At 42.2% G+C, this 13,500-nt stretch overlaps 1 protein-coding gene across 4 annotated transcripts in view; it reads left to right on the top strand.

Annotated features, from left to right (window-relative positions):
• ALG12 (ALG12 alpha-1,6-mannosyltransferase) overlaps positions 1-13,500 on the top strand; it is a 31,761-nt gene that overhangs the window by 1,108 nt on the left and 17,153 nt on the right. Inside the window, exons 1-8 of one of the 4 annotated variants that reach the window (XM_044423490.1) lie at positions 718-726; positions 2,069-2,244; positions 4,871-5,003; positions 5,196-5,369; positions 7,670-7,864; positions 8,986-9,089; positions 10,047-10,270; positions 12,623-12,792. In XM_044423490.1, coding sequence (XP_044279425.1) covers positions 2,089-2,244; positions 4,871-5,003; positions 5,196-5,369; positions 7,670-7,864; positions 8,986-9,089; positions 10,047-10,270; positions 12,623-12,792 — 1,156 coding nt within the window. In that variant the 5' untranslated portion in view covers positions 718-726; positions 2,069-2,088. Of the gene's footprint in view, positions 1-717; positions 727-2,068; positions 2,245-4,870; positions 5,004-5,195; positions 5,370-7,669; positions 7,865-8,985; positions 9,090-10,046; positions 10,271-12,622; positions 12,793-13,500 lie in introns of those variants that run through there. The other 3 variants (XM_044423489.1, XM_044423492.1, XM_044423493.1) reach the window with 3 other exon arrangements.

A 13,500-nucleotide genomic window follows, 5' to 3' on the forward strand; every position in this document is an offset into this window, starting at 1 on the left:
CACAGGGTTGTTGCTGAGACAGGATGAGAATGATGTAAGCTGCTTTGAGTTTGTGAGAAAAAAGCAGGATATAAATTTAACAAACAAAATAAATCAAGTGTGATGTCTGGGTAGATCATGGTTGGGAGAGCTATTGTGGTCCTAAGCTGTGTATAGGTTAAATGCAGCACCTTGAATGGGTACCAGAAGCATGCAGGCAGCCAATGCAAGCAAGCTAGAACCCATCTTATGCGTTCAGACCTGCAGGTCCCAGCTATTATTCCCATTTCAACCCCATCTGGTCAGAGGGACCACCCACCAGCAATCTCTCAGATTTGCCTGGATAGAGCTTCAGCTTTTTGGCCCTCATCCAGTCCACTGTTGCAGTTAGAAAGGGGTTTAGTGCATCCACAGCCTCACCTGCAGATGATAAAAAGGAGAACTAGAGCTGCGTGTCAGCAGCTTGCTGATGGCTACGCACCCCAAAGCTCCGGATGACCACACTCAGCAATTTCATGTAGATATTGAACAGCATTTCGTAGAATAGCTCCAAGTGTTTAACTATGGCCTTGAGGCGATCAGATGGCGGGACTCCTTTGCCCGTATCAAAGATGGTTGCGGCAGATCACTGCACTGAAGCCGCGGGTCACCTGACGAGCCTGGCCCCGCCTTGTCTCTGTGGCTCTGAATTGCATCACGTGCGCTTCGGGTTGCCCGGTCTGGAGAGGCCACGTGAGTCCTTTGCGGGTAAGTCCAGGTTCATCGGAAGCGGGTGGAAAGCGCGAACAACATGGAGTGCGGCGCAGTTGGTGTTCGGCCCCGCTCGGGCGGCTTTCATTCGTTTTGCCTGCTTTGCTCCGTCTGCTTGATCTCACCGGGCGAGGGGGAGAGGAGCGCTGACGAAGTTGCTCCTCGTGGGAGTAAACGGGGCAAGGGATCGGGGCGAAGGCGGATCGGCTTCGCAGGAGCCGTGGGAAGGAATTTGAAATCGAGGTGTATCCTGAAGCAAAGCCTGCCCGCCATTCTGACTTCACTGCAGGGATGGGCGTACTTTAGGCTTGTTTGTTTTTCTAAAGCCCTAAGATCTACCAACAGGGGCAAGGCGCACACGAAGGATTAGGAAGCAGGGTGCTCAGCCCAGACGTTTGTAATCAGTACTAAGTTGGCAAATCGTTTTATGCACACACACGTCCACTCCTACCTAGTCTTTCCCTACCACTCGTTCCATAAATGAGTAACTTGTTGCTGCTGTTAGAAATTGGTACTCAGAAACCCTTGGTGCTCTTCCACAATTTATCCAGGGAATTCTAGCAGATTATTGCTGTGCAGATTATTCAAATTAACCAATGTAAAAGAGTCATCTTAGTCACCCTTCTTAATCAATACATGAACTAGTGTAGTAAATTTGGGAGTGGGTCAGGGGCTCTAGACCAGCCTTCTTCAACCTGGCACTTTCCAGATACTTGGACTACACATCCTGGCATTCCTGACCATTGGTCATGCCGGCTGGCACTCCTGGGAGTTGAAATCCAAAACTTATGAAAGCAAGCCTCAAGCAGTGTTACTCTTCTATATGTCAGAACCAACTTCATATACTAGCTTTTCCAATCCTGGTGCTGTCCAAATACGTTGTACAAATACCCATCCTGGATGGAATGATGGGACTTGTAGCCCAACACATCTGGAAGATACCTATAGGACAGCACTGCCATATACTATACATAAAACCATGTATTATAGGAGGTAATGTCATTAAATGTCATGTTTTGCACTACACAAGTGGGCAACCTGCGTTCTGCCAGGTGCTAACAGGCAGTCAATGTTAAGGAAAGATGGGAGCTGTAGGCCAAATCATTTGGAGGGACTCAAGTTGCCCATCACTCCTAGATTGTCCTAGAGAGTTCTGATTGACTTGCGGAATATAAATTTAATAATAAATAAATAGGATGCTCACACTAAGAATCTGTGCTGGAACAGATTTCTGCTGAACACATATTTATTGTGTGCCATGCTGCTGCATCTCCCAAGTGCATCTTGGCTTTGAAGAGATCCTTACTTCCTTTTCATTTTTGATCTCACTGTAATGCAGGTGGGAATTTTGTATCCAGCATGGCTGAGAAGAAGCCCTCAGGAGGACAGCTGCTGCTGCTGATCATTGCTGTTGCCTTCACACACTTAGCAGTTTGCCCGTTTACGAAAGTAGAGGAGAGTTTTAATCTGCAGGCCATCCATGACATTGTGTACCACAAGCTGGACTTGGAGAAGGTGAATGGGATTATTCCTTTTGAGGATCCTCTTGATGGAGAAATCTTTTTCATGACTAGGGTGCTGTTGAGTTGAATATCAGCAAACAGAGGTTTTGGACAACCAGTAGCATATTTACAGCTTGCCATGTTTTTAACTTCCCTGGTGAGAGTGGTTTGAACAGTACCGTGTGGGAAAGAGCTGCCTCCTGCATGCCATTTCGGCTTTGCGTCCAGATTGCAAAACAACCGACAATGACCTCTTGCATGGGTTGCTTGCATGGTGCATGGAGCTGGAGCTCTGGGTGGTTTAAAACTCTCTGTGAACAACACAACAGTTCAAGGACCACATGTCATGGAAGAAGTCCAGTTCTGGGTTGTTTTGTAATCCAGATGCAAAGCAGGGTAATCTCTGGCTGTTTGTGGGTAAAACAACCTAGGAATTGTCATATACATGTGACTGTGAGGCCCAGCATTACTACTCCATCTTACATTGTTAAATGCATCGATCGTGAACATTTATGAATTGCTTACACTTAGAATTCAAATCAGTATACACAGGTCATAATAATAATAATAATAATAACTAATGTCTAAAATAGGTCATACCTACATGGTAGGCTACACAGGGAAAGGTTATGTAAATAAAATGGGTCTTCAACATCTCCCTAAAAATAAAGTGTTGGCACAAGACTAATGTTAGGGGGAAGTTTATTCTGCATCTTGAACACTGCTGTGTGAAATATTGTCCTCCAAGAGACAGCAGAATGGGCCTCAGAGGTTTGTAGCATCACCAGGAGGATCTTGGATGCGTGTGAAGGAGTTGAAATAACAACTAGAAAATGTGGGTGGATTGAAAGACAAGCCTCCTTCTGTATTTCTCTCGTGAGTGATTCAGGATTATGCACATAATTCCTGCACTCTTTTCTCATACGTAAATGGACAAAAGGGAAACATACACTTCAGTTTTTGTCTAATTGGATTTGCTGTGTGAACAACAATGAACAGCTCAAGAGTATTATAGATGGGGCATTTATCACAACACCCTGCTTCCCCATCATTTGCAGAATTTTATGGTTAGACAGGAAGACTAGATAACAGTGTCTTTTACTCTTTCTTCCAGTGTTTCTCCACTACTTCTGCCTTGAGTTTCTTTCTGCAAAAAAAAAATGCTAAGGAAGAAAATATGGACTGGCTGCATTGTGCTTTCTTGCCTGGTAGTGCTAGGAGCCCTCCATCTGGAGGACGGCACTGCACAAATCAGTGAACAGATTTAGACAGAGAGACGTTTTGGCTAGTAGGTAGGATAGAGAGCTAATAAATAAATAAATCTTTGGTTTCATGGCCATAAGGGCCAGCCTGGGTCTCATATAGGAATAACTTCTATGCAATCCTTTAGAACCATGCTTGAGATCATGTGGAGAAGTACATTTTACAAACTGGTGCACCATGCATTTACCATGCTGCAGTTTCCACAATTATAGAAGCACAGAAAGAGCAGAAGGAGTGTAGAAACCCAAGTTCACACAGAAGACTTTGAAATGATCCCAGTACCTAAGGATGGTGGGGAGGGCCTGTGAGGAGTGGGAACACTCAGCCTTCGGCTGCAGTTTTTGCTCTCTTACTCGTAAATAAACCTCGCTGAACTTAGTAGAAGTCGGAAGAATGAGGTTCAGGTTGTTAGTTTTATTGTTTTCTTTAGACCAAAATGTGCTTGAACAAAGTACAGGGGAAGGGCTGCAGCTGAGTAGTAGAATGTGTACTTTGCATGCAAAAGATCGGAAGTTCAGATCTTAGCTTCTGCGGGCAGGGCTAGGAAAGATTCCTCCTGAAGCCGTGGAGAACCACTGATTAGGTTTGCATGGTTGTGGAGGAAAGGAAGGCAGAGTGGCTTCTTTCCCTTCCTCCTAGTATGCCAGTCACATGTCTGCGTGGTGCACAGATGGCTTTGTTGTCCAAACTGGCAAGGTGGGAGATGGAGTCAGCTCCCAAACCAGCCCACAGCCCATAGCTTGTTCTAGAGTTCTTGGGTGGTTTAAAACCACCCTGTCACCCAGCCTCACCAGGTTTGAACGAGCTGGCAATCTGTATGTGGCATGTGTAATTACAGAAGGGAGGCAGTGTGCAGCTGGCAGATTTGGATAGAAGATGCAGCTGTGGCTTCTCCTCTTTCCCTGATTGTACGACTCTGGCCACAGTCTGTTGTGCGGAACAGCCTTCTAAAACTGGCGTCTTCCAGATGTTTTGGATTAAAATTGCCAGGATTCCTGACCATTAGCCATGTGGCTGGGGCAGATGGGAGTTCATGTCAAAAACCTGGAGGCCATGGGGTTAAAGAAGCTGGTTACAGAGTTGCACTAGTTTGCAAGAGAGAGCAAGGATCTGGCTTGGTATAATAGCAGCCTCTTGAAAACCTGCTTTCCTGTCTTGGCTCTCGATCAGACTGAAAATAAGACGCAGTATGAATTCTGGCAAGGCTGTCATTTGTTACCAAGTAAATCCCTTTGGAGTAACAAGCCAAGTAAGCTGGTGACTGTTCATCTAATTTCACCCACCTTGGCTCTAAATTAGAACAAGAAATGGAATTTTGAACTGTGGCAATCGTTCCTTTATTGTCTGCATTATTCTTCTCTGTTTTTTAATTGCAGTATGATCACCATGAGTTTCCCGGTGTTGTCCCAAGAACGTTCCTTGGTCCAATTTTTGTTGCTGCACTTTCCAGCCCGGCCATATATGTGCTGTCTCTTTTGCACATGTCAAAGTTTTACTCCCAACTGATAGGTATGAGAAATGTTGCACACATCAGGAACCACCCCTGTATCCCTGGGTGTTCTGTCCTGCTCTTCTTCCCATGTAATTGCAATCTCCCATGTTGTTACTTTGCCAGAGTAATTTATATCATCTTGCAATGTTACATTCAGTGATATCTACTGCAGACACTAAAACCGTTTTTACATTTCATTTTACCCTCAGTCCGAGGAAGCCTGGGCTTGATCGTGATTTACACCTTGTGGAGATTGCACAGAGAAGTGAGAAAACAGTTTGGTTCAACAGTGTCTATGATTTTCTGCTTGATAACTGCTACTCAATTCCACCTGATGTTTTACTGCACTCGAACTCTGCCCAATGTGTTTGCACTTCCTATCGGTAAGTAATTATGCTGAGCATCATCTTCAGAACAGCAGTAGAGCTACAGGATCTTAGGAGGGGTGGGGATGAGGGTTAGATGGCCACATATTTTTATTTTATTTTATTTTATTTTATTTTATTTTATTTTATTTGGGATTCTTATATGCCGCCCCATTCGCATAAGCCTCAGGGCAGCTTCCATCAAATAAATAACAATACAAACATATAAAAACTAGAAACATCCAGGCAATAAATTAAAACAATAAATAAATTAACAATTAATTAAAATAACATTTAAATAAAAAGGTCTTGGCCTGGCACCGAAAAACAAATAATGATGGCGCCAGGCGGACCTCTCTGGGGAGTGCATTCCATAAGTGGGGTGCCACCACAGAGAAGGCCCTCCTCCGGGTACTCACCCTCCTAATATCTTTCACGGAGGGTTCCCGGAGGAGGGCCTCTGCCGCCGATCTCAGGGAGCGGGAGGGCAAGTATGGACGCAGGCGCTCCTTTAGGTAACCAGGTCTCAAGCCGTTAAGCGCTTTATAGGTAATAACCAGCACCTTGATTTGGGCCCGGACTTCAATGGGGAGCCAGTGAAGCTGACAGAGGACTGGGGTTATATGAAAACAATGCCCAGTCCCTGTCAGCAACCTGGGCAGTTGGCATTTTGCACCAACTGAAGTATCCAGACCGTCTTCAAGGGCAGCCCCACGTAGAGGGCGTTGCAGAAGTCTAATCGGGAAGTAACCAATGCATCACTGTTGGAAGGCAGTTGTCCTCCAGGTAGGGATGCAGCTGATAGATTAGCTGAAGCTGATATATTGCCAGTTATACTGCCGTTTTGCAGCACACAGGTAATATTTGCTCCCTGTTCTCACCATTCCATGCTTTACATCTGCTTCTGCATTTCTGATATGTTGGAGCTGGCCAGGGCAACTCAAATGTATTTGACTTAAGACAGGGCAGCCCAAAGCTTGTTGTGCATGGAGAAAGTTTGGGGAACCTTTTCTCTACCTCTGAATGCTCCCCCTGGAAAGCAGACTGCACTGCAGTTTTCCCCTGCAAGGGCAAAAATAGTTTGTTGACTTGACAAGAAGCTAAATTTAACCTGTTTACTGGCCCATACAGCAAACCGTGCATTTCCCTGTATCAGGGAAGGGAACCCCTGCCCCTTTAAAATGCTATTTCCCAACCCTTTAAAAAGGGGTTGGGGTTGGGCATGCATAGCTTCACAATTTAAATTCACTTAAGTCATAGCTACATCATGAATAAAACAGGTTGCTTCTGCTGCCCTGTTTAATTTGGCAGCAAACATTGCTATGTGGTACAAAAGGATAATATACATTAAAAGGGTTTTTTTTTTTTGTAAAGGATCACAGCATCTGCAACTTTTCTTTGAGCCCTGTAATGAAATATTATGAAAGATAAGGGGTGCTGTGGTGATTGAAGCTAGTCCTGGTGGGTCTTGGCTTGCCCATAGAGAGTCAAGCGCTAACATTTGAGTAGTCATTTGGGCCTCTCCTGGGCTACAGTGCTTTGGCCCTGAGGTTCAGTCCTTTTCAGCTGACATAACTTCTCCTTTGATATAAGGTCATCTCTTGTTTGGAAGGAGAGGTCTGTGGGGGAAACAGCAGGGCTTTCCTCACTGTGACAGGTAGAATTCTTTTTTTTTTTTTAAGATTTTTATTCAGCTTTTTAAACTACTACTAAAAACATCAGTCATCAAATACATCGGACGTACTGGGTCAGCCCTCTACTACATATTTTTTAACATTCCATAGTCATAATCAAATCCATTTATAACAACTTAAAGACATCTTTAAATCTAAGCCAAGTCCCGTTTCTCCAGCCAATAATAAAAAAGTTCCCAAGTTTGATAGAAGTCAGTATCTTCTTTCTCCTTCAGTGATAAAGTTAATCTGTCCATTGTGACTGGTAGAATTCTTAAGGTGGTCTTTGAGTAGATAACTCTGGAACCCTTGCAAGTCCTTTCTGGTTTACTTGGCTCTCAGATTCAGATGGAGATGTTTCTGCTTTTGTTGGGTGGGGGAACTGGCCTGCAGGATGATGTTGGGCTCCAACTCCCATTGACCCCCCCTGACTAGTGGTCAGGAATGGTAGGACTTGTAGTCCAACAAGATCTAGAGTGCCACAGGTTGTCCATCACCAGCTTTATTGACCTTGCTTTAAGTGCTTGTTCAGTATTTCCCATTGGATTAAGTAGCACTTTGCCTTTATAATGAATATTGTGTTAATTGGCTTGGCATATTCAAGCACTAAATCAGTGATCTAATGACAATCTATGTATTCACCAGTTTTGCTGGCATTTACGTCTTGGATACAGCAAAAGCACCGCCTGTTTATCTGGTTCTCAGCTTTGGCAATTATTGTCTTCAGATCAGAGCTTTGCATATTCTTGGGCCTCATGCTCCTGGTGACACTGTTTAATAAAAGACTCTCCATTATGAAATTGTTTTCCTATGCAATTCCAGCAGGAGCTTTTTGGTTAGGTAAGTCTTCAATGCTTTTGAACTAGCAGAACTTGCAAAATGCCTCTTCTAAAACTATCCAGTGCAGTCTTAAATGAGTAAGAGTGCAATCCTGTGCATTGTTAGACTGAAAATGTTCCACAACTCCCAGCATACCCCAGGCAGCAGTTACAGAACTTTCTCCAGTTTAAACATTTGCAGGATTGTACTCTAAGGTTCTTGTTTAGGAGATGAGGAAAAGAGTGCATATGTGTATCTCTGTTTGCAGAAATGCAAAAAACCCCAAACAAACAGTATGTTCATATAAATGTTTCTGTGGGTGTATGCAAGCATGTGCCCTTGCACACACCCACAGACACACGCACATGCACACGTGTGTGTGTGTGTGTGTGTGTGTAGAGGTTGCAATTAAAATGTTACTACTGCAATTTACAAAACAAGTAAGGAGACTTGCTGGAAACCAATTTAGATCTGCTTCACAAATGGCCACAGAGTGTATTTTCTGTGCCAGCCTTCCCCAGCCTGGTGCCTTCTGGACAATTTGGACTGTGGCTCCCATCATTCCCAGCCAGCGTGGTCATGCTGGGAGTTGCACTCCCAACTCATCTGGAGGGCATCAAGTTGTGGAAGGCTGTTTTCTACACAGCGGAATCTGCACACCATTTTACATGAATTGGGTTTTCTGCACGTACATAAAGCCCTTCCCATGAGATCTGTCCATTGCAAGAAGCCATTCCAGAACCAATGGCTGAGCACATACACATGCATATAGTTCAAGTTGATGCGGATGGATATGTTTTTGTGCAAGTCCAAGGCCTGTGTCCAAACTTGGTCAGGTGTAGAGATCGTACCAGCTGGATCTGTGCATGAACTTGCCCTTTGACTCATAGCCTTCAATTAATAGCAGTATTTAATTAGGGTATTTCTTAAAGTGTGGATGAGGCAGAATGAGGAGCAATTATTGTAGCCTCAAGTCACAGCATTTTTGACATGGCAGGATGGATGTCTGTATCTTTCTGTTGATCAAGTTAGTTTGAAGCTTTTCATTCAGTTGTGACTCAGATCCTATTTTTTATCTGTGAAGCAAAGATATTGGTTATTTTTGTAAAGGCATTTCTTTCTGGATTTTTTTCTTTTTTTAGGACTCACCGTGGCATTGGACTCTGTGTTTTGGAGGCAGCTTCTATGGCCTGAGGGGAAAGTATTTTGGTATAACACTGTTCTGAACAAAAGTTCAAACTGGGGCGTATCCTTTAGCTGTTGAGCAAATTTTGCAGTAGCAGTAGAGTCAGATATTCTGACCTACTCATGATGTTTTATTTATTTATTATTTATTTGGGATATTTCTAGGCTGTCCAATCACTCTGGGTCTCTGGACAGCTCACAACAAAATCAATAAATACAACCGTATAAATATAAGTATAATCATCATATTTATTTATAAAATTTGTATGCCATCCATTACTTGCATCTCTGGATGGCTTACAACATAAATCAGAATAAAATAAGTAAAATAATATCATAAATACACCAACTATGATAAAACTAAATAACTCACGACTGAAAAAATGATTGAAATCTATTAAATAATCAATAAAATATTTTTTAAAGCTATTAAAATAGTATGGTTACTGAGAACTGGCTTAGCAAATCTTTTGTATTTAAGCTGGTTTAACTTTTAAATGTTGACTTAGCTTCTTTGGGGCAATGCTATGCATGTCAAGAAAGAGAAAAAACTTGTAGCTCCTGCCATGCTCTGACCAGGTGTTCTGACAGCCATTCTGGATGTTGTAGATCCAGAATGCTTAAAGATGCCTAGGACTGCACCTTTGGTTTCCAAGTATTTTCTACCACTGGGCCTAGTTTGGGTGCATATTTCCTTTGGATGGCCCATATACTAAATGGGACAGTCATATTTCGGTATCCCACTAAATGGAGGGTTCTACCCAGTGTTAGATTAATTTGTGACCTAGTCATTTCAGTATAAACATGCTAAGCAAGACTAACACTGAATGTAATCCTTAATTTGCCTCCTCATTCCTGATCAGTATAAACAGCTTATATGTAAGGTACAAGAACTGGATATATGCTTCTCATCAGATACATTCTCAAATGCAGATGTTACCTTAACAGAGAAATAGTTAACTCAAATAATGATTTATTTTTACATTCAAAATTATCCTTAACCCCTTTCTCTTGAAAGACTTCTCCTTTCTTATGGTATTTTTATTCAGCTTTGCCTCGTGCTCTGGGATGCAGTATTATATTTATACCATTAGGTGTGGTAGACAAGAGAACCAGGATATTAATTTTACCGACACTTGGTTTTATTTTTTTGTACTCGTTCCTTCCACACAAAGAGCTGCGGTTTATCATATACACTTTTCCAGTCTTCAATATAGTGGCTGCCAAAGGCTGTTCACGAATGTAAGTTCAGTAACATATCTTGACTTTATTGCTTATTATTGCTTGATAGTTTTCTAATGACTTAGAGAAAATGGTACTTACATGTCTCATTCCATCAGGGCCTTTATTCAAGTGTTTAGGATGCCAGGCAAAATTGGTCTTAAAACCTAAAACGGGGCAATTTGTAAATAATAAATTGATGATGACCCTTGCATTGATCCAGGCTGGAAACAAAATCTTCTGGAATCAGAGGAACTAGAAATCTGCAATGCAAACATGAGTAGCTTATCCACAGTCCTATGAATGTTACATTGCATTGAAATATTAAAGAGAGAAGAAGAGTAACCAAGAGGAGAGTTCTAGCAGTCTGGAGATGAGATTCCTTTGCCGAGCCCATCTACCTGGTACCCTCCAGTTGTGTTGGTATATAATAGCCAGGCTGGCTGGGGATGATGGTATTTGTAGTCCAGTTGGAGAAGGTGGGGAAGGTGGCATAACATAACATAGCTCCTCTGTCTGTATTTTCACGAATACCCACACTTTCTTTCTCAGTCTGAAATAACAGGAAGAGCCTTGCATCATAAATTCTTCAGAACACACGTTCAGTTGATCTAAACATTTCCCCATTTTCAGAATTGCCTCTTATAGTAGAACCAGAGCTTTTTGTTGCAGAATTGTGGTTTATTCAACTGCCAAAGTCTCTGAAGAGCCAGACAACTTTTTTGAGCCAGGGGGCCTAGGAAGATGCCTTACTCGTGGCTTCAGATAGCTCAGGATTGTCAGCTCAGGGTTTTATGCTCTGAGCCTGGGATGCTTTCTGTATCCAAAGCATTACTTCTCCACCCTATTGTGACCCTTCTCAAAGTAGCACTTTTCTTGACCTCTCACCTTGCATGCGAACAGCAGATAACTTGCAGGCATATGGGTGACCTGTCTGTTTTTCTTCACCTACACTTCATGGTGTGATGCTTCTTGACTTTTGTAAGTGACTTGTGGGATGGGGCAGCTGGGAAAGAAAGGCTTGGCAAAGTCTTAGAGTGGAGGTAGAACACAATATTTATTTATTTCCTTTTTATATTGCCCAGTAGCCGAGCCTCTCTGGGCAATTAACAAAAGTTAAAATTAAATACTTTTTTAAAACACACACATGCACAATTAGGAAGAAGAATACCATAAGAGTAATCACTGTGATTCTGCCAAGAAGCATAGCAGCAAGAGAGAATAAAATGGAATATATGAAAGCCAAGTTAAAAAGTTAAACTATTAAAATATTGGGAAAATAAACAGGACTTCATTAGGCACCAAAAAGAATACAGAGTACATACCAGGTGCCCCTCTTTGGGGAATTCATTCCAGAACCGGGATGCCACAACCAAAAAGGCTCTCCTCTCCATAGCTACCCATCTCACTACCTTTGGAAGAGGCTCTCAGAGAAGGATCCCCAAAAGTGACCTTACCATCCAGGTAGGTACATAGTGGAGGAGGCAATATTACTGTTACTATCTGTCTAAAGCAGGGGTGGGCGACTTGTGTCCCTCCGCATGTTCTTGCGCACAACTCCCCTCGCCATTGGTTGTGCTGGCTTGGGTGATGGAAGTTGTAGGCCAGAAGATTTGAAAGGCTACAGTTTGCTCCATACTTGTTTAATGGATTAGAGGTTAAGTACAGAAGGAATTTTCTGAAAAAGTTAGCTGTAAAAATAGCAAAGTTATATTCCCAGGGAGGCTAATGGTATGAAGATAAGGTGCAGAAATACAAGAGACTAGAATTAAAGATGTTAAGATTGACTTGCTCAGTTAATCAGACATCCCTCCAGAACTGAAGGAATACTTAGAAAATAAAATCTGAGTAATGCAGTAATAATTTACGTATTGATTTGTGAATGAGCCTTGAGCTCGTGGTCTCCCTCCCTCCTCTTGACCCAGACACAAACAGGGGATTTAAAGTGTTTGCTTCCATTTTTGCTAACCACAACTTAGCATTATGTCAAATCCCAGACAAATTCTAGTTAGTCTTCACTGGTTTATTAAAACAAGACAAACTGGAAATCTTAGTTTATGAAGCTGGCTTTTTCCAATAAACTGTACCTAAGATTAGGGTTTCATCATAAACTATCTTTGGCTGCAAATGGAAGCAAAAGCTTCCATTCTCCTCTTGGCCATGAAAAAGGAAAGTAGAAGAAACAAAAGATGTGAATTCAAGGTCTGCATACATAACAATAAACCACAATTTCCTGTTTGTTTCCAAATGCATCCTCATTTTCTGAAATTTACTAGTGAAGCAATTTTAATGATTTTCCATGCTATTGTTGGGTAAAGTTGGTGATGGCAAGATCAGTAATTAAGTATCGTACCATTTTCTCTTTCGTCACAGTCTCAACAATTACAAGAAGTCATGGGTGTACAAGATAGGGTCCCTCTTGGTTGTAGCACACCTTCTAGCTAATGCTGCTTACTCGGGAACATCGCTCTACATCTCACACTTCAATTATCCTGGAGGAGTTGCTATGCAGAAACTGCACCAGTTAGTACCTTCAACATCAGGTGTGTAAAGCTGTCTCAAAAGTTAAGCAAGTATTTTATAACTTGCTTATTTATAATTTATATTTATAGTTATTGCCAAATTTCTGGCAAAGGTGCTGGCAAGCCACATCTTATGTGCTCATGCATTTGCCAACACATTTTGTACCTCTCTCCCTTTGAGGAAAGGGGAGCTACTTTGAGTAGAAAAGATTGTGAAGGACTCATTCCTACTTTAGCATTTCTTCGCTCTTAAGCTGCCCTGCTGAAGCTTTTCACATTGGGGAAACCTTGAAATAATTCTCATGTCTTAGGGAAACCCTTGCATACAAATAATTACAAATTATCCTAATGAGTACAGTGGTACATTGACTCATGAACTTAATCCATTCCACAAATCCATCCATTTGTGACCCAAACTGGTTGTGATCCAAGTCAAATTTCCCCATAAGATTCAATGTAAATAAGGTTAATCCGTTCTGTAACTATTTTTTTAATCAGAAAAATTTGAAACAAAGTGACAAAGAACAACAAAGTAACAAAGTACTGTACAGTACAGTGGAAAACCTAGGTCGGGGGGTGGGGGGGGTTATTGTTTTGAGGGAGAGTCCCCTTCCATAAGGACATTGTGGAGATCCCTTTCAGGGGTTTCCTCTCTTCTTTGTCTCTTAGCTGCAGGGTCAATTTTAGTGAAAAATCTGTCTATAGTCATTTGTTTTTCCCTGCACTGCA

The sequence above is a fragment of the Varanus komodoensis genome, unplaced genomic scaffold (genome assembly GCF_004798865.1).
Source record: "Varanus komodoensis strain SLA01 unplaced genomic scaffold, ASM479886v1 scaffold13_3, whole genome shotgun sequence".
NCBI classification, from domain to species: domain Eukaryota; kingdom Metazoa; phylum Chordata; class Lepidosauria; order Squamata; family Varanidae; genus Varanus; species Varanus komodoensis.